This window comes from Engraulis encrasicolus, chromosome 13 (genome assembly GCF_034702125.1).
Source record: "Engraulis encrasicolus isolate BLACKSEA-1 chromosome 13, IST_EnEncr_1.0, whole genome shotgun sequence".
Classification (NCBI taxonomy): Eukaryota; Metazoa; Chordata; class Actinopteri; order Clupeiformes; family Engraulidae; genus Engraulis; species Engraulis encrasicolus.
In genome coordinates this window covers 32,527,346-32,552,345 of record NC_085869.1, presented here as the reverse complement: position 1 = coordinate 32,552,345, position 25,000 = coordinate 32,527,346, and the positions used below count along the sequence as shown (strand labels likewise).

The following is a 25,000-nucleotide window of genomic DNA, read 5'->3' as shown; positions in this document are numbered from 1 at the left end:
TCTCTCTCTCTCCCTCCCTCCCTCCCTCCCTCCCTCCCCCCATCTCTCTCTCTCTCTCTCTCTCTCTCTCTCTCTCTCTCTCTCTCTCTCTCTCTCTCTCTCTCTCTCTCTCTCTCTCTCTCTCTCTCTATGAGATGCCACAGCTGAGCCACCTCTACCACCTCCATCTCCCATACCAAACACAGCTCCTCTCCCCCCTCAACACCTCCTCTTCCCTTCGTCCATGAGAGATCCCCCTTCCTCCATACCTCTTCCACTCTTTACTCTACACTGTGCTGTGTGTGGTGTTCTGTGGGTTTAGGCAGGGCCAAATGCTCCATCTTTAAAACCAACTCCACCTCCATCCCTCTTCTCCTTTTCCTCTCTCCTTCTCTCTCTCCCAGCCTCAGCGAGTGATGTGTGGGTACAGTGCTATGGGTTTTGGCGGGAGTAAACCTCCAGTGCTTACCAACTCTGTCACCTTCCATCCAGCACCTCTTCCATCCTCCACCTCCCTCCCCCACTGGTCTTCCCTCATTAGGCAGCCTGGGCTGTGCAGTATTGTGGCTTTTGGCAGCCAGGGGTCAATGCTTGGTGCTGACCAATTCACCCCCCCCCCATGTCTTACTCCCCTTTCTCATCATCACATCGAACCCCCAGTGCACAACACCAGTGGTTCCCAAACTTTTTTGCGATTTTTTTTCAAACGCACAAACATATTTTTTGCTAAACTTTAATGCTGCCGCCCCTCTCAATCAGCTTGTAATGCCATGTTCTCTTCTCTCTGCAAGTGAGGCTGGTGCTGTGGGTTTTGGCAGGGGCAGATTTTCTCTGCCCTCATACCCAGTGCTGTGCTGTTGTATAATGCCCAACACTGTGGGCTCTGGCAGGGCTGAATCATCGGTGCGTACCAACACTTCCTCCACCTACCCTTGGTCACACTACCCACCTCCTCCTCCGCCTACCCTTGGTCACACTACCCACCTCCTCCTCCACCTACCCTTGGTCTCACTACCCACCTCCTCCTCCGCCGAACCACCAGTGACCCTGTTCTGTAATGCCTGGTGCTGTGGGTTTTGGCAGGGGTCGCATTTTCTCTACCCGAGTTCCCAGTGTTGTGCTGTTCTGTACTGCACATGACTGTGGGCTCTGGCAGGGGTAAATACTAGATTCTTGCCACCTCGTCCACCTTCTCCTTAACCCTCCCTCCTCCTCCACCTCCCTCCGAGCCACCATTGACCCCGTTCTGTAATGGCCAGTGCTGTGGGGTCTGACAGGGGTAAAAGAATCCTACTAATACCTCTACCTCCTCCTCACTCCCCGCCACGTCCTCCACCAAACCATCAGTGACCCTGTTGTGTAGTGCCCCATGCTGCACTGTGGGTTTTGGCAGAGCTAAGGCTTGCTTTACCCCTCATACCCCCTCAGTTAGCCTGTAATGCTCTGTGTTCTGCCCTACTCCGTAATTCTTGGAGGTGTGGGACTTTGCGGGGACAAATGCTCAGCGCTTACCTACTCTACATACCTGACCTACAACCACCTCCACCACTCCCCTTCGTCCTGACCATTAGTGACCTGTTTTGTAATGCCCATTGCCGTGCAGTTTAGTTATGTGTCCTACACCCTGAGTGAGCCTGTAATCTCCATGCCCATGCCCACTGCTGTGCTTTTTGGCAGGGTTAAATGTTCTGCACTCGTCTACCACCTAACCATCCCTGACCTGGTTCCATAATGCCCTGCCCAAGTGCTCTCAACGGGGACAATGCTCCCATCTGACAAGCCCCCTCTTCTTATCCACACCCCTCAGTTAGCCTGTAATACAGAGCTGTGCCCCCCTCCCCAATGGCATGTCCCCTCAGTTAGCATGTACAGCATTGTGCCCACTTTGCCTCTGTAATTACTATTATTATATTACATTACACTCAGCTGACACTTTCTTTTACCCAATTACTTAGGTACAGAGTATTGGTTACAGGCCCTGGAGCAATGTGGGTATAGGTGCCTAGCTCAAGGACACTTCAGCAATTAATGAAGGTGCTGGTAAGGGTGGGATTTGAACCTGCAACCCTCTGATCTAAAAGCCAGCGCTCTAACCATTGAGCCATGGCTGCCCCACACCATGGCTGCCCCACACCATGCCTGCCCCATGTGCTGTGCTGTGCTGTTCTGTAATGCACTGTGCTCGGTAATACACTCTGTGCTGTTCCGTAATGCCCGACGGGCATTGGGGGTACATGGGGGTAAATGCTCGGCGCATTACCACCCGCGAGCCCCAAAGCCGCCTCGCTACAGCCCAACACATCGGCCTTCACTGTTGCCAGGCGCGGGTACAGGGACGAGGTGGGGGGTCCGGCAGAGCTTTGAGTTCTAGGGGTGTAGATGTATCTAGGTCATTAATGGTGGTGGTGTTGATATGGCCAGGCCTTTTCACTAGTGAATAAAGACAGGTGAGGTGTGTGTGTGTGTTGGGTGGTGGGGTCGTTGTGAGGGGGTCAGAAGTTGGCTCCAGGTGTGTGTGTGTGTATGTGTGTGTGTGTGTGTGTGTGTGTGTGTGTGTGTGTGTGTGTGTGTGTGTGTGTGTGTGTGTGTGTGTGTGTGTGTGTGCGTGTGTGTGTGTGATAGAGAGGGGGGTGTAGGTTGAGGGGCTAGGCTGTGGGATGGAGAGAGTAGAAATCACAGTGGAACAAAGCCGAGCAGAGCCGAGCTCCGGGTATCAGATGGTGGTCTCTTATCCCTGTGGCTTTGGCCAAACATCTCTGACATCCTGCTCTCGGCCGCGGAGGAGGATTACGCCCATGTTGTAGCCAGCCAGATATTCTTAGCTGACCTCACTGCCGTCGCTGCACACACACACACACACACACACACACACACACACACACACACACACACACACACACACACACACACACACAGTCACACTGTCACACACACTGCACGCACCATGCGCATGTACACGCACACACATGCACAGTCAGACACACATCACACACTAGGCATGCACGCACGCACGCACAGACACACACGACACACCATATGTATGTACGCACGCACGCACGCACACACGCACGCACGCACGCACGCACGCACACACACACTGTGATCCTCACTGCTTCATACGGCGCTGGCATACTGCAGGGAAATTGGGAGCATAAGCCTGAGCCTGAGTGAGGGTAGTGCCAAGACCGGCCATCCTCCCCTCCCCTGACCAAGTTCCCCTTTCCCTGACTCCCCACTGAGGCGGGGGTATTACAGAGGGGTATTGGGGGATATTGTAATTGTAATACTCCTGTTGTGTGATGTGGCAGCGCACTAAGAGCTATCGTTGGTCAACTGACTTACTGGGAAGTGCTGATGGTGAGATTCTAGGTAGATGCTTCACCCAGGTAGACCTCCCACCTTGAATTCCCTTCGTTCTGATTCTGATGGACCAACAGCATTTGAGGAGTTCTTAACCCCTAAACGCAGTACAGTACATTCATTTTCAAAAATACTCAAAAATTAATTTTTAAATTGTCTTTCTCTGTTAATATCAGAGAAAGACAAGTGTTTTGATGTTTGAAGTTCTTCTGGAAATGTCAGATAACGTTTCAGATTCATGGAAATTGTATTTGAATTGCCTTCATGGTGTTTTGGAAAAGAGATAGTCATTTCTACCTTACAAGTCTATGAAGACCATGTCCAGTGTGTCATGAAAACATGAATGCCTGAATGTCTATTTTTACTTCCATTAACCACTTCCCATGACCAAATTAAGTATTGAAATATCCCAATTTCCTTTCACATAGCTGAGTCCATGATAAAATGAAAAACTTTGTACAAACACAATGACACTTACGGTAATTAATGTTATTGCATTAGGTCATTAGATTAGATTATTGTAATTCGATTAAAATTCTCTACTATGTTGCTTGTGCTTCACCATTTCACCCAAAATTTCATAGCAGATGATAGACTGATGTAACCCATCTCAAAGACAACACAATTTAAGTTTTAGAGGATTCATCAATAAAATAAAATGAAATAAAATAAATCACCCTTCTTCTGCTCCTTTCAGAACAGGCAATAAGTGACAAACCAGGACATGCTGAAGATCTGAAGAGGGATAAACACTTCTTGTGAGAACGATGGCAGATTTTGCCTCCACCACACAAAGCCCCTTTATCCCAACCCTGCTCCTTAATAATAAAACCAGTCTGTCTGAGTCTCCTCTCCTCTCCTCTCCTCTCCTCCTGCACTTTGACTCAGTGCATAAAGGTCTCCTTGCCATATACTGTACACAGGGCCGCTGACAGCTTTGGCCAGGCCCGGGACAAAGTAATCCAAAAGCCCCCCCACCCTAGCCTAGCGAGCTAAACCTGGGAGCAAATTCAATTTGCTGCCACTAGAGGTGTCTAGATTTCTAGGCTACCCCCACCCAATACATAGGCCTACAATGTAATGAGGACCCAGATCTGGGGCCCCTTCTCTCCCTGGGCCTGGGACAACTGACCCCTTTGTCTCCACTCCCCCATGTCTCTTTGCCATATGGCATACGCGTCAAAGCTTATCAGTGGCGACATCATCGCAGCGTGCCGTTCAGCGATGGCGGTCCAAGAGGAGCGCACGTCAACATGGCGGCAGCTGCCCCATCTATCCTGCCTCTAATCAGCTCCAAACATCAGCTTGGTAACCCAAGTAGTGGCCCTTTGAAAAGATCCATCACGACGGCATTGCATTCACAAAGAGAGAGAGAGACAGAGAGAGAGAGAGAGAGAGAGAGAGAGAGAGAGAGAGAGAGATGGAATGAGAAGAGATGGAACGAGAAGAGATGGAATCGAACGAAAGACAGGATGGAAAAAATAGAGAAAGAGTGGAGAGAAGAAGGGACAGAAGGAGAGCAGGAGCTGTTCCATGTTTCTCCCCAGATGCCGTCAGCCCACTCAGTTGGCCCAGCTCCGGCCCAGCTGTGGCGCAGGCTACCCTCCCATCCCTCCGCTACGTGGGGGGGTTTGCACACTTGTGGTTTTCCAAAGGGCTGCTGCAGCTTTTTCTGGCAGCGCCATATTGTTGTTCTCCGTCACTGTCACTGTGGCGGGTAGGTCTCCATGGCGACACACCAGGACGCCGAGCTGGACAGCAATGCTGCTTTCCGAGATGTCAGATGTGCATGTGCGTGTGTGCGTGTGTGCGTGTGTGTGTGTGTGTGTGTGTGTGTGTGTGTGTGTGTGTGTGTGTGTGTGTGTGTGTGTGTTGTCAGAGGCGTTCAGTATAAATAGCTAGTCCGGGGCCGCCCACTCTTTGACTGGCTAACGTACTGGCTTAGGTCACTCACGCAAAACAGCTCTTTATCATCATCATCATCATCATCGTTGCCATCATCATCCCTCCACAGAGCAGGAGCCAAAGGCAGAAGACCGCCCACTCACTCACTCATTCACTTACCCGCTCACTTCCCAATCAATCACAAATTCCTACTCAACCACTCACAACTTCACTCACTCATCTACTTCGTTCACTCATTCACTCATACACCTTCTCATTCAAGCTCACACAAACGTTTCTTCTTCATCATCATCATCATCATCACCATCATCATCATCATCATCATCAACCTCGTAGTGCGAGCCAAAGGGAGGGGATGGGGATGGGGGGGAGGGGTGTAATTTGTTATGTATGGATTTTTGTTTTTGACATTTGAAGTTGGCGAGGCGAAAGAGTAATGATGATTAATGATGACGATATAGCAATAGTCCTCATCGCATGCAACTGGAACTGGGAAATGATGGGACAGAGGACGTCAAAGTAAAACACCCACCCACCTACTCTAACGCACCACAGCACAGCACAGCACAGCACCCACCTACTCTAACGCACCACAGCACAGCACAGCACCCACCTACTCTAACGCAGCACAGCACAGCACAGCACAGCACAGCACAGCACAGCACAGCACAGCACAGCACAGCACAGCACAGCACAGCACAGCACAGCACAGCACAGCCCAGCACAGCCCAGCCCAGCACAGCACAGCACAGCACAGCCCAGCACAGCCCAGCACAGCACAGCACAGCACAGCACAGCACAGCACAGCACAGCACAGCACAGCAAAGCACATGACCCACCTACTCTAACGCACCAATGCACAGCACAGCACAGCACAGCACTACATTCTCTGTCTCTCTTCTCTCCCTCTCCCTCCACCTCTCTCTCTCTCTCTCTCTCTCTCTCTCTCTCTCTCTCTCTCTCTCTCTCTCTCTCTCTCTCTCTCTCTCTCTCTCTCTGCCTCCATTGTATTTACTATTGTCTTTGCACAGCATGATGCAGTACCCTCAATAACACATGCTACGTGTGTTCGTCCGTCCACGGCAAGCCAAAATGAATGAGTCCAATGAACATTAATCTCCAGCAAAGACTGGCTGTCCTCTGAAATGAAACGTGCAAACGTATTGTCCAGAAAAACCAACAACAACTGCACTTTATATGTGCCAGCCATGCTGTTTAGTGCTGATACTGCATAGAGTTTCAACCCAAAAAACACTCTCAAAAATAAGAGTCCTTGATCACTGCAGGCGTCCAGTAAAATAGGAGTTCACTTTAAAAAACATTGGCAAGAAAGTGTCAAGCTACACAGTTTCTTTCTGTTCTGTTGTCATAATGAAAACACACACACCCACATGGAGAGAGTGTGAGCTCAACCGTTTCCCTTTCCAAACTTGCCTGAAGAGATGGAAGCAAGAACGCTGGAGAACGCTGGTGGAATTCTCTAGTCAAGGCCCAGGTTTTTTTATGCAGGAATGTTTGAAAGTGCAGGTAGGAGCAAGATGTGTGTGTGTGTGTGTGTGTGTGTGTGTGTGTGTGTGTGTGTGTGTGTGTGTGTGTGTGTGTGTGTGTGTGTGTGTGTGTGTGTGTGTGTGTGTGTGTGTGTGTGTGTGTGTGTGTGAGAGAGTGAGTGAGTGAGTGAGTGAGTGAGTGAGTGAGTGAGTGAGTGAGTGAGTGAGTGAGTGAGTGAGTGAGTGAGTGAGTGAGTGTGTGTGTGTGTGTATGTGTGTGTGTGTGTGTGTGTGTGTGTGTGTGTGTGTGTGTGTGTGTGTGTCTGGGTGTGTGTCTGGGTGTGTGTCTGGGTGTGTGTGTCTGTGTGTGACCTGACCGCAGAAAGGGTGGGCGGTGTTGGGGGAGGGGGGGCAGCGGTGAGTCCAAAAGTAAGTGCCAATACAAACGGCACATGGCCAGTTTGATGTTAGAAGTGGAGTTTGACCATGGAATGTGTGGTTAATGTGTTCTAAATCTTATTTTATAAGCTATTGGTATAAAATAAACTGTTGGGACACGTACTGATTGCTTGATAGTGTTATAGTAGCTCTGAGCATAATATCATAGTGCTTCAAATCACATTATGCTACACTAATAATATGTTATACATAGCCTACTTTCCCAAATAATACAATTAAGACATGATTGGACATGAAGATAGAGAGGGAAGGCCGGATCAAGAATTTGATTGGCTGACCCAATATGCAGAATGACTCTATTGGTCGATAGCATCAGTGGAATGCTGTGATGGGTTGATCAGGACCCCACTTCTCGAAAGCATTGTTGCTAACCATTTAGGTTGCCAATGGGAAATTGCATTGCAACCAAGTAAGTTGCTAACTTAGTTTGCAACGACGCTGTCGAGAAACACACTCCAGATATGAAGGCGTGGGAGTATAGGTTCACAAAGACTAATGCTCCAAAGAGTTTTTTCTCAGTGTAAATGTTTAGTTCACTTCAGTTTAGTAGCTTTACACAGCTTGACCTTTGCATTGTTGGGAGGCCAGAAGAGAAGGCGACCAAGAAAGAAGTGCACATGGATGTCCAATCTAAGTAGGAGGATGGAGAGAGGAGATGGAGAGAGGAGAGAGGGGAAATATGAAGGATAGGTGACAAGTTGGTCAAATGGGTAGAGAAGGAGAGAGGAGAGAAATGGTGGAGGCAGAAAAGTAAGAGGTGTGATGTGGTGTTTGTCCTACATGGCCCTGGTCACCCATCTGGTTGTTGATGTGCATAGGGAATGAGAGACAGAGAGAGGAGGTAGGGAAGGAAAGAGTAGGGGGGGGGGGGGGGATGGCAGGTGTGACCACGTGCCAGTGTCCCACTATACTGTCCTACAAAGTGTCAAGTGCAGTAACAACTGTACATATTTTGTCAACATTGAGTTCAGACTGAAATTGGTCTTCATAACACCTCCTGTATCTTGTGACCAAGCTTCATTGTCCACATACTGTAAGTCCTTTTTAGACATATGACCTATGCTTGCTCTAACTACACTATCCAACCAAGTATCGAGGCTTTCAAGGCAAAGAGTTAGTTACTGCACTTTGCCTTTGTAAGGCAGTATACCTATAACAAGTTTGACTCAACAGCCTGATATGCAGTACATACGTAACTGATGGATGTTTTGTCAGTTTCAGGGTTTGCTTTGAAAGACAGACTAGGAAGAGAATGAAAAGAAAGAAGAGAAAGTGCCTCAGTGTATCTAGAGCAGTGGTTCTCAACTGGAACAGTCTTGGGACCCACCATTTTCCACTCTCATTCGGTCGCGACCCAATTTTTTTAGCGTTCAAGTCAATTCAATGCAATTCTCAAAATGTAACCAAGACTCGAATGACTGGTTGCACGCTATCTATCTCGCATAAACATTCAGATTGTATGTATGACAACAGATGACACAGAGTTCACTAGCCTATCAAAATAAAAGTTGTAAATTGTTGCAGGAAAAGTTGGATTTTTTTTTTTTAGAATTACGTTTTTTTTACACCAAGGCTCCGCGACCCACCCATGACCCCCTCCGCGACCCACTTTTGGGTCGCGACCCACCAGTTGAGAAATACTGCTAGAGAAGAGGAGGGGTGAGGGGGTCGAAGGATTTGTCAGTTTTAGGCAGATTTGTCAGCAAGAGAAGGAGAGAGGAAAGACGTTGTGTTTTTTAGCTACAAGTAGATGTGGTGTGATGAGGGGTGCACGTATTACATGTTCAGCAAGAGAAGGAGAGAGGAAAGACGTTGTGTTTTTTAGCTACAAGTAGATGTGGTGTGATGAGTGAGGGGTGCACGCATTACATGTTCGCTTACATGCCCCTGGTCGTCCAGCTCGTTGTTGGTGAGCTTGAGCTTGTCGAAGCTGACCACCTGCCTCATCCAGGTGTCGCCGGACGCCAGTGAGTCCGGGTGGATGTAGACCCGAGGGGGCACGGGGGAGTCCGCGTTCCCCGCCACCATCCACTTGGAGCTGTGGTACACGTACCTGCAATACAGGTGCAGGGTGGTGAGGTTTATGAGCAGACACAGGTTATTTTTACAACGCTGGGGTGCATATACCTGCAAAAAGTGGTTACAACACAAGAGAATGGAGTGTTATGCACAGGGTTCAGAGTAAGAACATCAACTCATGGTTATCTTTTATTAGCAGAATGTTGGAATGATGGCCTGATGCTTTCTTTTTCACTTTCTTATTCTCTTCTACTTCTCACATCTATTCCTCAACTATCCTGAGCATTTTCTTCTTTTTCTTTCTTTTTAGGACTGGATGGATGGGAGTTGGGGAAGTTTTTTTGTCGTTCAATGCATTAAAGCGAAATAAAGCCTTTTTTTATTTTGCACTGGAGCTGTGATACAGAGTGGCCATAATATATGAACATTTTATGTCACTTTTCAGAATATTTCCAGCAACAATACAGCTTCTGTCACATCTGCCTACGATCAGAAGCACAATTTTTTTTACTACAGTTTTTATTACTACAGCTTATGATACTGAAATCTTAACATTTTTATGTATATGGGAGCTTTCCATATTGCTTTATAACAAAAAAAGTGTTTGCAAAAAAGTAAACAAAAATCCATGGCTCTCAAGACAGCGGGTCTGTGCACATTCATGACCCTAAATCAACCCAGTGTCATGTGGGTCATGGCTGATGGTTCATAATGATCACGAGAGTAGTTTTGGTCTTTGGTTTGGGAAGAGAATCATCTCCCATTGGAACTACAGAGCCAGCTGCCTGCTGTCCCTCCCCTTGGTGTGGTTACGGCTTAGGGTGGGTGGAGAGGAGAAGTGCCTGTCACACTCCTACGCGGAGAAGCCGACACAGGCATGTATGCATGCACACACTGCTACTGACAGCTTTGACTGGGACCGGGACAAAATCATCTGATAGGGCCCACTTCTAAATACATACAATGCTATGAGAACCCATTTCTGGGGCCCCTCTCTCCCTGGGCCCGGGACAACTGACCACTTTCCCACACACACACACACACACACACACACACACACACACACACACACACACACACACACACACACACACACACACACACACACACACACACACACACAAAGGGGTCAGTAGTCCTGGGCCCAGGGAGAAAAGGATGCACCCCGAATTCGGTCCTCATTAGATTGTATGTATTGGGTGGGTGGGGGTGCTTTTCAGATGACTTGTGCCTGGCCAAAGCTGTGCGCGGCCCTGCTCTTACATGAACTGATAATGATACTGATAATGTCATAAACTACTGATCATACTGTACCATTTTGCAAATAGTAAATTATATGATGAAGTGTTTAGCAGCGGCGGAACAATTGCACACAGGCCCATAGGTTATAACACTCATAGGGCCCCCCATACAGCCTGCCAAGGTCATAATAGGGCCCCTGCATCTAAAACAGTACAGCCTTGGGCCCAGGGGAAATGCCCCGCTCGCTCCACCTATAGCTCAACCCCAGCTATTTATCATCTGTCTACAACCAAAGAAGTAACTCATATAAGTCATTTAACAACAGGGGTTGGGGAGAGGGCTGGATTGATAACTCCAGTACAGATACGCAGACCACAGTCATTCGCTAAATAGCAGCACGTTGGTGAACTTTACATTCAGGTCACGAGTCCTACACACACGACACACACATATACACGCACGCACACATGCACTCTTGCACGCACTCACATCCGCACATTGACATTTGTTGACACGGCACCCCAAAAACAAGGGATGCACACACACACACACACACACACACACACACACACACACACACACACGCACACACACGCACACACACACACACACACACACACACACACACACTTCCCTTCTCTTCTCTTTCTTTTGGATCTATCTATCTATCTATCTATCTATCTATCTATCTATCTATCTATCTATCTATCTATCTATCTATCTATCTATCTATCTATCTATCTATCTATCTATCTATCTTATACATCCCTGCTGTGCTCTGTTCTGCCCTCTCCTTCAACTCATATATCGCTCCCTCCCGTTATCTCAATAATTCCATCTCTCTCCTCTTTTTTCCTTCTCTCTCTCTTTCTTGGTCTCTCTTTCTCTCTCTCTCTCTTTCTCTCTCCACCCCTTCTCCCTCTTCTACCTTTTTTCTTTCACTCACTCACTCACTCACTCACTCGCTTGCTCTCTCTCTCTCTGTCTCTCTGTCTCTCTCTCTCTGCCTCTCTCCCTCTCTATTTCTCTCTCTCTCTCACACACACACACACACACACACACACACACACACACACACACACACACACTCACACACACACCACCCTTCCTTCCCCGGGCTAGAGGCCCACAGCTGCTTGGCTTTAGTTCTGGCCATGCGCACAGTTGAAAGCGTTTAGCAGTGACGCCTCTGCCAAAGTCATCACTCAGCGCTAAAACACGGACAAAAAACCTCTCATTTGGCCCCCTTTGTTTTTATGCTGCTCCACATTACAGCCCAACAGCGCTGGACTGGTAATCTGGCATACAGGGCATTTTACCGGTGGGCCGTCATTACATTACATTACACTTAGTTCATCCAAAGTGATTTACACAGTTATTTACAGGGTATTGTATTACAAGTTACAGTCCCTGGAGCAGTAAGGGGTTAGGTGCTTCGCTCGAGGGCACCTCAGCCACGCAGTGTGGTAGAGAGTGGAAGGGCGGGATTTGAACCTGCAACCATCTGATCTAAAGTCGATCTCCTTAACGACTAGATCCTTCCTGCCCTAGTGGCTGACAGTCTCAGGGGCCAACGCTGTTTGTTCGATTGTTTGTTTCCTTAGTGACCGGCCTTAAATTTAGAATGTAAGTAATTTAGTGTCTTTACTTTACTATTTAGCAATCTCTAATATAGACAGTGGACTGAGCCAATAATAATAATATTGTAGAAAATCGGTGGGCTGTTTGAGGGGGCTGGCCTATGCCAAAAATGCCCAGGCTATTTTTCCATCCCAGTCCAGCCTCGGAGCCCAAAGCCTACACAGCATAGGCCAGTCTAGTCTACCACAGTCTAGTCTAGTGAAGCCCCCCCATCACGCATCCGATCTACACGTATGGCCCTCCCAAACACACACACACACACACACACACACACACACACACACAGGTCAAACACATCGGAATTCACACGAACAGATGCAGACACTCACATAAAGAAAGACACGTACAGACATACAGACTCTCTCTCTCACTCTCATTTGCATACACACCTTCCTTGGTAGGCCACCTTGACACACTGACACATGTGCATGTACGTTCATGTACACATGTGCGATGCAGACAGTGGGATAAATGAGAGCTCACATATGCAAGTACACACAACCATGCATATGCACACACCCTCCCTCCCGGCAGGCAAACCAGGAAGTGTTCATTCACACACACACACACACACACACACACACACACACACACACACACACACACACACACACACACACACACACACACACACACACACTCTCTCTCGCTCTTTCTCTCTCTCTCTCTCTCTCTCTCTCTCTCTCTCTCTCGCTCTTTCTCTCTCTCTCTCTCTCTCTCCCTCTCTCTCTCTAACACACACAGCCTCAAACAGACACATGTGCACCCTCAGCCTCCCTGTCTCTTTCCCTCTCTTACACATACAAACACACACACACACACATGCACGCATGTACACACGCGCGCACACACACAAGATGCCAGGCGGCGTTTCTGTAATTTCCTGTTTGGAGCCCTGTTTACGGTTACGCGCTGTGTAGCAGGGAAAGTGTTAAAGGAGGGCGAAACCTTAGCTGCACATTACACACACACACACACACACGCACACACACACATGCACACGCACACACGCACACACGCACACACACGCACACACACATTCATTGCAAAGTGTTAAAGGAGGGGGCGAAACCCTATAGCTGCTACACACCAAACAGCACAGCAAATCAGATTAGCTTAGCTGCCTTTCATCTCCCATCAATCTCCCATCTGGACACAGACATGGCCAATAAAGACAACGCTCTATGACAAACACACACACACACACACACACACACACACACACACACACACACACACACACACACCACCAGCACCAGTAATACCCACCGGCACACACACTGGAAACACTGCTATCACAGACACCCCCAAGAAAGAGTCTGCTTCATAACATACATACACAGAGACAGTACAGAGACAGTACACACACCTGCATACATAGGACACCAAACAGACATACAGGACACTAGCGTGAGGACAAACTCGAGACACTGACTACTAAATTACTGTACAGAGGACACGATTGGTCATCTAGATCATTGTTTCTCAACAGGGGTGCCGCAGGCCACCCACCGGGGTGCCGCGGAAACGTGGCTGATAAATAAATGATGTAATATAATATAATGCATATTTGTATAATACAAGTTAATGTTAGTCAGTGGAATCTTTCATCTGCCATTTACGCACAATAAAGTAAATATAGGTCGCCCCAGTCAGCTGCAACTTTGAACGTAGGTCGTGTGACGTCTCCAAATGTGTTACTTTTCTAAGCTTGTGTGGTATCGGATGCGATGCCATGTTACGGCTTGTTGGTTTGGGGTGCCTTGAAATTTTTCATGAATTGAAAGGGTGCCTTGCCTAAAACAAGGTTGAGAAACACTGATCTAGATACACACACCCCAATAAAGGGCTCACACACACATACATTATAACCAACGCAGACATCACAAAAGCACACACACAGACACATACACAAACACGCAGGACACACCAACAACACACACAGGACACATTAACATTACACACTGGACGACATGGACTCACAAATCACACAGGACACACATCAATCTTTCATCTGGACACAAAAAACACCAATAGAGAGATGACGCAGGACAGAAGCACAGTATAAACAAGGATACAGACAGGACACATTGATACAATACATATAAATATCACACACACACACACACACACACACACACACACACACACACACACACACACACACACACACACACGCACACACGCGCACACACACACACACACACACACAAACATATACACACACAACATACTATGTGAGACAACACTCACACATAGTGCAGTACTGTTAAGACATGCGAGGGGACATGCACAACACCTCTGCCTGGACACATAGAGCACAGACATGACAAAAAACAAACACAGACACTTGACACGTTGGACACACCAACAATACAGACACAGGACATACCAAACACAAAAAAACTAACACATATACATTTTACGTGACACCCACTCGAACCTGCTATGGACACGCCATCACATAAACAGCCACACATGAACATAGATCTACCATACACCAAAAGGCTGGCCATCTCTCTGGTCTCTCTCTCTCTCTCACACACACACAAAAACACATTGGTTGGACACATATCAAGGTGCCGCACCAGGCAGGCACACACACACACATACGCACGCACACACATGCACTCACTTGTGCACACACACACACACACACACACACACACACACACACACACACACACACACACACACACACACACACACACACACACACACACACGCATGCACCCACTCGTGTGCACACACATATACAAACACACACACACACACACACACACACACACACACACACACACACACACACACTTCAAAAGTAATTTTCCTCTTGCGCAGGCACATGGAACACAGTTCAGAATATACAGTATGTACCTCCCACACACACACACACATATCATGTGCTCTCTCTTTTCCATCCCTGCTCTCTCTCTCTCTCTCACACACACACACACACACACACACGCTCACACACACATACACACACACACACACACACACACGCTCACACACACATACACACACACACACACACATACACACCAGCGGCCAAAACCAAGTCGTATATTGGGTTACCTTACTGACAGAGTAAGTATCACTATTACCGTACCCTACAGGGTAGACCCATGTGTGTGTGTGTGTGTGTGTGTGTGTGTGTGTGTGTGTGTGTGTGTGTGTGTGTGTGTGTGTGTGTGTGTGTGTGTGTGTGTGTGTGTGTGTGTTCACTGCTTGCCTCCAGACAATATTTCTTATGTGCACATGTTTTTCAGCATGTGTGTGTCTGCGTGCGTATATATGTACGTGGTATTTAGCATTTCGCATGGTGCATGTATGTCCCTGTGCATGTGTGGGTGCCTGTGTGGATTTGTGTGCCTAGGCATGTCATTATGGGCATGTGTGTCTATGATTGTGACTTTGTAGGCGTGCGTATGTCTGTGTTCTCCAATGCATGCGTTTGTATGTGTCGGTTAGTGTGTGTGTGCGTGTCTTAAAAATACCAGATACTTCTGAATATTTTGATGACGCACACACACGCACGCACGCACACACACACACGCACGCACGCACGCACGCACGCACACACACACACACACACACACACACACACACACACACACACACACACACACACACACACACACACACACGCACGCACACACGCACGCACACACACACACACACACACACACACACACACACACATTGCTATTCTGGCTCCCCAGCTGAGGGGCCAGCCGGCCTCCACCACATGAAACGAAGGGACGCAACACAAGAAATACACACACAACCATTTTTACAAGTCTAATATAAACTCGCCTCTCCGATGCGGAGAGAAGGCATCGAGCCTAAGCAAAGCAGAGCAAATAGCAATAAAGCCTAGCCTAGTGTTTCCACCAGCACTCTCCCCCGTCTTTCAAAAGTCTCCATCGTCCCCCTGACATAGAACACACACACACACACACACACACACACACACACACACACACACACACACACACACACACACACACACACACACACACACACACACGCGCGCGCACACACACACATACACACACACACATACGTGCACACACACACACACACGCAGTGCTCAATCACAGGCAGATGCAGACACACTACACACTATACACTATACACACACCATGAGACATTCCAGTGACAGTTCGGTGCTTGGCCCAGCAAAGGGGGCTTGCGGTAAAAATCCCCAAGCCAGCAAGAAAATCCTATTTAACTTAACAAGATCTTCTGGCTTCACAGGCGCTCAGCGATATTGGCCTCCTTCAAATGCTCCACGCTCCCTCCGCTGTCGCCAGAGCCACAAGTCAAGAGACAAGGAGGCAAAGACAGAGAAACAGAGGCAAAGACACCCCTTGGAACTTAACACTCTTCTAATTAAATTGTTTCCTGACAGAAATCAGAGGTCTAGGTGAGACGGAAAAAAACACCGGAGCATCTCAGAAGTAAAAGATTGATTCGTGCCTTTTTATTTAGGAACAGTGCCAGATGTTTCGACATCGACATGTCTTCGTCAGAGTAAAAAAAGAAAGAAAAGAAAAGAAAACAAAGGAATCAGAGGCCTGTCAAAAGAGTCAGAGGCTCAGAGGCAGAATGAAGAGGGCAAGTAATTGTACAAGGGGTATAGCTGTGAGGAATGAGTGCTGAAATGAAACATTTGGAGGGGCACAGATGCTACTATTACCTACGCCAAGGAAGTTATGTTTTTGACCGCGTTGGTTTGTCTGTCTGTCTGTCTGTCTGTCTGTCGGTCAGCAGGGTAACTCAAAAAGTTATGAACGAATGTTGACTTGTTGTAAATTGGAGTTGTTGGAAATGACAAAAGGAACAAGGGATACAATTTTGGTGGTGATCCATTTCTAGTTTCTTTTTTTAATCAGGTGCACATCAGGTGAACCAGGTGATGTCTGAGAAGAGGAGGTAGAGCTCCTTCCCAAGCAACAACTTCTCAAATGGTTTTGGTGATGGCTGGGGTTAACTGCAGAGTCCAGAGTTCAGAGGCAAACGGAGGAAGAATCAAATGTCAAATGCAGAGATAGAGTGAGTGGCCAGTGTTGCCATATGAGAAGGGTTGAACTACAGTATCAAAACATCAGGAATCGCACTCGAACCAAATGGTTGTTTTTAGACAACTGAATGAAAACTCTGAAATAAACCTACATTGTTTCTTTTCCACAGTATTTGTCGTACAAAGGGCAAAATGATGGTACAAATACGATAATTGTCGTACATCTGGCAACACTGGTAGAAACTGAGGCACAGACTGAAGCAGGGGTGAAGTTCTGGCCTGGATTGATAATCTGGCATATAGGGCATTTCCCAGTGGGCCGACAGTCCTTAGGGGCTGATACTGAGTGTTTTTTTTTTTCATTTTCTAAGGAACTGGCTCATAATTTAGACATGCAGCACAAAAGTTCCCCGGCATTTGTCTTAGTCCCAGTCCAGCCCTTATAAAGTCGAATGCAGAGGCAGACACAGCACTTTACAAGGCTATTCAAATTATTCTTGCGATGGAGTTCACTTTTGTGGCATGGAGCAGAGAACTACAGTACAACAGTGTCAGTGAAGAATGACAATAAACGAGAAAATTATGCCATTTAACAATTTTCAAATATTGGGGGGGGAAGGAGGTGCACACAAATAATACTGGTTGGTAAAGTAATGATGCTAAGCAAATTATCAGTCCATTTTCACAAGGGGGAGGTGGGTGAGGATGAGGTCACAGTTGCCATGCACCATATTGATAGGTTTCCTGTTCACAAACATTCGGAATGCTAAGCAGCCAACCATGTGAGTGCATTTTTTGAGTGACAGCGGTTTCCAACAATCAGAGGTTGAAGAGGGACCCCTGGCTGCGCACGCAGGCAGGGATTGTTTACAAACGGGAAACCCATGTATAGAAAACAAAGGTAGGCCTAATTGACAACATCCATCCTCAAACAGTGATCTCAGTAGGCTAAAACATGTTCAATTTTGCAGTGTTAATGTAACACTTTGGTCTCACTCTAAGAGTAATTTAACAAAGAGTGAGCTAAATAATACCCCTCCGTTCCTAAATGGTCCTAGTATTTATCTGCCTGCCTTTCTCTCCCTTTCTAAGTCTCATTTAATATAATAATATATTCATTAGATTAGTGTTTCTCAATGGGGGCTCTACAGCCCACCAGGGTGTATTAGGAAGCCCTGGGGCGCTAAGAATGGGACAGCTGAGAGTTGGTGGTGCTTGGTTGTTATTGGGGGGCATTAGTCTTTTTTTTTTTATATACTAAAGAGCGTGCTGGGAGGCGTATGATGATGTCCAGGGGGTGCTTGTTCAGACAAGGTTGAGAACCACTAGGCTACATTAGATCAATATGCCGATATTCTACCCCCAACTTTGCTATTGTTGCCTCATTTGAGGGGGCTCAAAGAATACCCCACGGTGCCCTTAGTCGCTTGAAAAATGCTTTGTCCACTTTTTTACAATGTCATTTCCAGTAAGGCACCAATTCAGCTAGCATGACATGTACGGGGATAGCAGACTTATGTGAACCTTGCACTCCTCATCTGCATGTCCACAATCACTCACACCGTTCCTGTGTCCTCTGTGAGTGTGTGTGTGTGTGCGTGTGCGCGTGTGTGCGTGTGTGTGTGTGTGTGTGTGTGTGTGTGTATGCACATGTTTTTAAGAGAATTAAACTGGTTGTGCAGCCTTGTGTCAGACTGCTTTACAGTAGTGTGTGTGTGTGTGTGTGTATGTGTGTGCGTGTGTACGTGCATGCGTGCTTGCGTGTGTGTGTGTGTGTGCATGCAGCAAGACTGAGTCTGTGTGACTGTGAGCGTGTGTGTGCACTTGAGTGTTTATGTGTGTGTGCATACAGCGAGTGTTTATTGTGCTCAGATGGGACCAACTGTTTGAAATCTCCCCTCCTAAGATAAAAGAAAAAAATAATAAAACATCTTATAGAGCCAGAAATGTAAAACATGGCGTGCCTGGGTAGCCTTGCTCAACTTTCAGAGAAATGAAAAAAAATAAAATAAAATAAAATAAAATAAAATAGCTTTTATGAATTTAAGATATTCGCTAGTTCAAATGAAAAATCTTTCATGAGCCATCTCTCATTCCAAGGTGTGAAGGAAATGTGAAAATAACGGTCCAACGCCGCAAGGCAAGACAACGGTGAGACACAGATATCCTGTTGCTATGGAGATTGAGAATAGGGTTGATGTTATCCTTGATCCTCTGGGTGATGACTAAATGAGAAAACTCTCTCGTGCGCCCACACACACACACTACACACAGGTCATAGTGTGTGTGTGCGTGTGTGCGTGTGTGCGTGCGTGCGTGCGTGCGTGCGTGCGTGCGTGCGTGCGTGTGTGCGTGCGTGAGTGCGTGTGTGTGTGTGTGTGTGTGTGTGTACAGTATGACTGTGTGTGACTGAGAGCGTGAGTGTGTGCATGGAGCCATCACTGACCTGTATCTCTTGTTGTCGACGGGCACTATATCCATGGCGATGTAGTACTGCTGATGGGGGTCCAGACCCACTATCTTCACCCGCATGGCAGGGAACATCCTCCTGTGGGGGACGGCACAGCACAGGGCAGCACAGGGGAACAGCTGTCAGTTGCTATTATAGTTACATGTACTGTATTTACTACATTACATTGACATTATATTATATGTTTTACCTCCGCCAAGGAGGTTATGTTTTCGGCCGCATTGGTTTGTTTTTCTGTATGCATGGATGTTGATGACATTTGGAGTTGTCGGAAATGACAAAATGAACATGTGATTTATATTTCAGTGGTGATCTGGATCACGATCCGGAGCCAGGATTTTCTCATTAAGATTCTTCACCGTAGTGAGATAGGGACAATTTTGACATTCCAGTTTCTAACTTCACAAAAACAAGGCAGAAAGACTTGGAAAAAAATGAAGGTGTATCATAGTCAAATGTTCTTTCAAACAACTGCCTTGGCGGAGGTCTGCACTCTCTTGAGTGCATTTCTAGTTAATATTACAGTTATCAGAGATCCATATTTTCACTCTTGTGGCAGGGATCATCCTCCTGCAGATAACAGAACAGGGAAGTACAGAGGGGAGAAGCTACCAGCTGTCATAGCTGTAAAGCCTATATTACAGTATAGTACAGTAAAGTTATAAGAGATTCATCTTCAGCCCCAAGAAGAGAAACATCCACCTCTGGATAATAACACAGAGGAGGACAGTCACAGCACAAGGGGAGAACTGTCAGCTGCTATCTTTACAGTATTACAGTAGCCTGCCGTCATTAGGGCAGTGCTCTGTGGATAACAGCACAGGACGGCATGGGGAAGAGCTGTCAGCTTTTATGTTACATTTACAGCATTACAGTAACGTTATCAGAGAGAGCTGTCAGTAAGGCCTATTATGTTATATTTGCAGTATTACAATAACGCTTTTAGAACAGAGCTCGGGTGGATAACAGCAGGAGAGAGCTGTCATTATATTCATGTCAAATTTACATTATTAGAGTAACACTATCAGAGTCGTGCTCTGCGGATAACAACACAGTGCAGCATGGCAGGAGAGCGGTTTTATTATATTTACAGTGGGCCTATCATGGTCAAGTTATAAGAGATATCTCTTCACCACAGGACATGCCCTCCTGAACAGGACAACACAATAGGCCTACAGGTGAAGATCAGCATTTACAGCCAGTTCTACTGTATTATAGAATTATTAGCCTATGTATTATCAGGCCTGCCGACAGTGGGGGACAAACGTGTCAGTTGTCCCAGGCAGGAAGAAGGATGGCTCAGAATCGGGTAACCATTGGCCCATGCATTAAGCCTTATTAATTATACATTACAGTAGAGCCTATTGTGGTAATGTTAATATCAGAGAGAGAGAGAGAGAGAGAGAGAGAGAGAGAGAGAGAAATGCTTTGTAATTTAAAATAGGCTTACATTTAAACATTAAATAAGCTGACATTAAATGCAATATATCATTGGGACCAAAATGTCTTTGAAAAGCCCAATAACTTCATGAAAATAATGAAATGTCTGTCCAGGTTCTTTGGTGATACGTTGAGTTGAAAGTCTGATTTTGAGGTAGACAAGTCAATTCAAAGAACAACTGCTTTCATAGCTCCTTTGTGCGTCTGTCACGATGTTTCAGTCTTGGTCTAGTTAAACGCTGGCCACAAACTGTAGCCTATATGGATCTTTTGATATAGCACGACATAAAGAGGCCACCAAAACAGGGCTAACCGTTCGCAACTGAACCCCCCACCAACCCACATCATCGACTGACATTGCGCACAGCCTTCTCCGTAACGGCAGTAACTTGACACAAATGTGAAAAAACAAGCTGGGCTATGAGCAAGCGAGCCGCATTAAAAAGGAGGACTACATAAAGACAGACATTTTAAACAATTCCTCATTTTACACTTCAAACGCCGCAATTCGTTTCTTTTTTTCTTTCTTTTTCCCGCTTTTCATTTTAACGTCATAAATCTTTCTTTTCATAATGAGAAAGAAGGGCTATTTTTGTACTTGCCCCCTTTTCTGAATTTATAGGCATATTATTAGCAAAAGCATGAAATACACACAGCTATTAAGCCTTGTACTAAAACGAGGAGAGTAATTACGTTTCAGGGGCTATTACCCACGTAAATCTAATTTATGGAGTATCAGGATAATAGAATGACACTTTGTTTGTGTAAGTTCAATTTATGAAGTAGGCCTACAACTTCAACTACCGGGGCATGCCTGCTGTTATGGCCTTGGCTAACAAGAAGGTAAACATGGGCGCAAAAGAAAAAGGAAACGGTTGAATTTTATGATCATTATTTTTCAAACTTAGGTCCGCGTGAAACGCAGCGCGGGGTTGCACTTGAGAGTCAAACATAGATCCTTGGACAGTACCTTGCCTACAATCACTTTTTGATCAGTCTTTAGGCTACTTTAGCCTAGGCCTACTGAGGTGTGGGATGTGTGGGAGGTGTAGATGCTATTTTCACCCAAAAAAAAACCATATTATTATTTATTACTAATAGGCCTGCAATATTAAGCTACTAGGCCTATTATTATTATTATTATTACTATTATTATTATTATTATTATTATTATTATTATTATTACTATTATTATTAGGCTATTATTATTCGTATTATTGTAAGTAGGCTAGTAGTAGTAGTAGTAGCCTAGTAGTATAGGCATTTAGAAGTAGAAAGGCCTTGGCCCAGTGTATTCATCTTTAGCACGCGCGCGCACGCACTCACACACGCAGTTCTTGTCCCTCCCTATCATTTATTTCCTGAGACAGCTAGAAATGGGGGATGGAAAAATAAATGGCCCCCAAATCATCGCTGATATCTCTTCCCATTTTATAGCGGAATATTTACAGCTTCGAGACTCCCTCCCTCGCGCTCACGGCTATGGAGGCTGACAGAGGAGGCGGTTGGACTTGTTGCAGCCAAAATCCTATGCAGCTCCGCTATTGTGCAGCTATGGTGCACGCTGGACAACAAATGCATGCCAACAATCTCAAATTTGAAGCAGTCTTCACAGTGCAAAGCTTAACCACAAGTGTCTCAACTTGGTCAGGTAGGCCTTTTTCTATATTTTCTAGACTTTTTTCTGAGAGTTAGGCATATTAGGGACTGTACGTTATTTACCGGGGGGGGAGGGCTGGTGCGCTGGAAGTCCGGTCAAAAAAAAAAATCATGCCCCCCCCCCCTCCACCTCAATTTTTTCCCCATGGCCCTCCCCCCACTTCAATTTTGTTTTCCCATGGCCCTCCCCCTACAGGTACAAAAATGTAATAGGCCTATGTAAAATTGGTAGATGAACAACCATCATGACAACAGTCAGAGTAGCCTACATCAAGGGCGGTTGTCTGCACTATTATGTGCTATCGATATCAGTGGATACCTATGAGAAGCCGCTAGAATCTACCTCTGCGGCTGCATGGGATGCCTAACTCCACTGTCACCAAGACAAATTGCAGGGACGCAGGAACTCATTTTGACCAGGGGGTGCTGTGGTCAGCGGAGGGTCTGGGAGTCCTCTCTCAAAAAAAAAAATGTTTTTTTTAGATGCAATTTCCTGCATTGTAATCAATTTTAGGATGAAGAATGGCGAATCCCATCTGACTAACTTCTTCATGTTTTATGTAGCCTAACCAAGGATGACTAAATTTTACCTTTTTTTTGTTTAACATTTCACTTCAAAATTATTAAGTTCTTCTTGTGGAAGGGAAACGCACACCTAATGTGGAGGTGAGGGCGTGTTCAAGAGCAAATCGCGCTGCCGTGACAGTTTCTCTCTTCTCCATAGGCAGTCTAGGCCTACAATGTGTGAAATTAGTAGAAATGCATGAATAGGCTATGCGATGCACTTGTGAGAGGTGACCTGGCTTTCAAACAATTTAGATTTTCTTGCAATTGCGACTGTGTATATCTCAAGATGCATACGATCAGGACCCCTGTCTCCCCACCCGCGCACAAAAGCACGCACGCACACACAGACAGGCATAGGCCTACTGCTTCCCGAATGTGATCACACTCTGACGGCCAAATAGTTTGTGCTGTGATCGGCGAGAGAAGTAGGCCTAAGTTAAGCGCCAAAGCAGCTGGTGCCATTGCTGGCTATTGATACAGGGAGAGTGTGAAAGCCACCTTTAGTTTGCATTTGACGTTGCCCATATTTAAGATGCACTAAAAGGTGCCGCTAAACGGTGGTCAAATCAGCAGCAAGAGGCAAAAGGAACAAATCGCCACCACTACAAAAGTCCAAAACATCTAACAATAGCACAGCCATTTCACACCGCGGCAATTCAACTTTGGCAATTATGATAGACAAGCCACACACACCATCGGCTGTGCTATAGATTCACCCCATAGCCAACTCCGATGCTAAGATAGACTTCACCAGCAATAGGCAAGACCTAGCCTACCAATGTGCTACTACGAATCCAATCTCCACCGCAAGAAACAAAAGTCACTTCTTACCCGACACGATGCACAATTTTGGTGACATTCCCTTCTTCCGTCGCACTTTAAATTCACCTAATTCCTTTCTTAGTTGGTCCGTTTTTGATCACCAAAGTGATAAAACTTCTCTTCACAACAAGTTAGCTCCTCCAATGGGTTTAAGACCGTGTATGTTGATGCATGCCCAAGCCAACATATCGCTGTTAATACCACTTTTATTACTACCTTGACACCACAAACTAAACAAAACAAACGTCTCTCTCGGCAGTGCTATGCGACCATTGAACACAGATGTAAAGCACACGGCGGTGCCAATAGGCTAAATAAAATCATGACTTACCAGAGGCTGTGACCACCAGTTGACAACACCTCTCCAAAATTCATCTGGAAATGCCCATCCAATTCGTTGTCAAAACTTCCCCAACTGTGTAGCCCATAGTTTGATATTTGCTAGTTTGATATTTGCTCACGGGCATTTTCTATGATGCTCAATGTTCCTCCGTAGCAATCCTACAGTGAAAGAGAGTCAGCGCGGGCAATCTACAGTAGGCCTAGCTGCACCTGAGAGTTTTTTGATTGCAGATACACGCTTCAGTGCTATATGCACCCGGGACCTTGCATCGCTTTGAGATGTGTTTCAGAGCATTTTTTAATTATTATTTTAAAAAATAAATGAAAATAAAATAAAATAAATTCGTTTTTTTTCCCATGGCCCTCCCCCTAACTCCGATTTTTTTTGCCATGGCCCTCCCCTCCACCTCATTTTTTTCATCATGGCCCTCCCCCCCCTACGCACCAGCCCTCCCCCCCCAGTAAATTACGAACAGTCCCTTAGTTGTCCTCATTTTACAGCTGGATGGCGGCAAAAAAATCCCAAAATACAAGTTTAGTCTGCGCTTAAGACGAGATGACTGGATTTGTAATAAATGGAGA

The 25,000-nt window shown here is 46.3% G+C and overlaps 1 protein-coding gene across 2 annotated transcripts in view; it reads right to left on the bottom strand.

Annotated features, from left to right (window-relative positions):
- Positions 1–25,000, bottom strand: part of tbx15 (T-box transcription factor 15) — a 54,071-nt gene that overhangs the window by 18,226 nt on the left and 10,845 nt on the right. The window contains exons 3-4 of one of the 2 annotated variants that reach the window (XM_063213734.1): positions 19,565–19,666; positions 9,060–9,243 (exon numbers count right to left, since the gene is read on the bottom strand). In XM_063213734.1, the coding sequence (XP_063069804.1) occupies positions 9,060–9,243; positions 19,565–19,666 (286 nt within the window). The remainder of the gene's footprint in view (positions 1–9,059; positions 9,244–19,564; positions 19,667–25,000) is intronic. The other variant, XM_063213735.1, reaches the window with a different exon arrangement.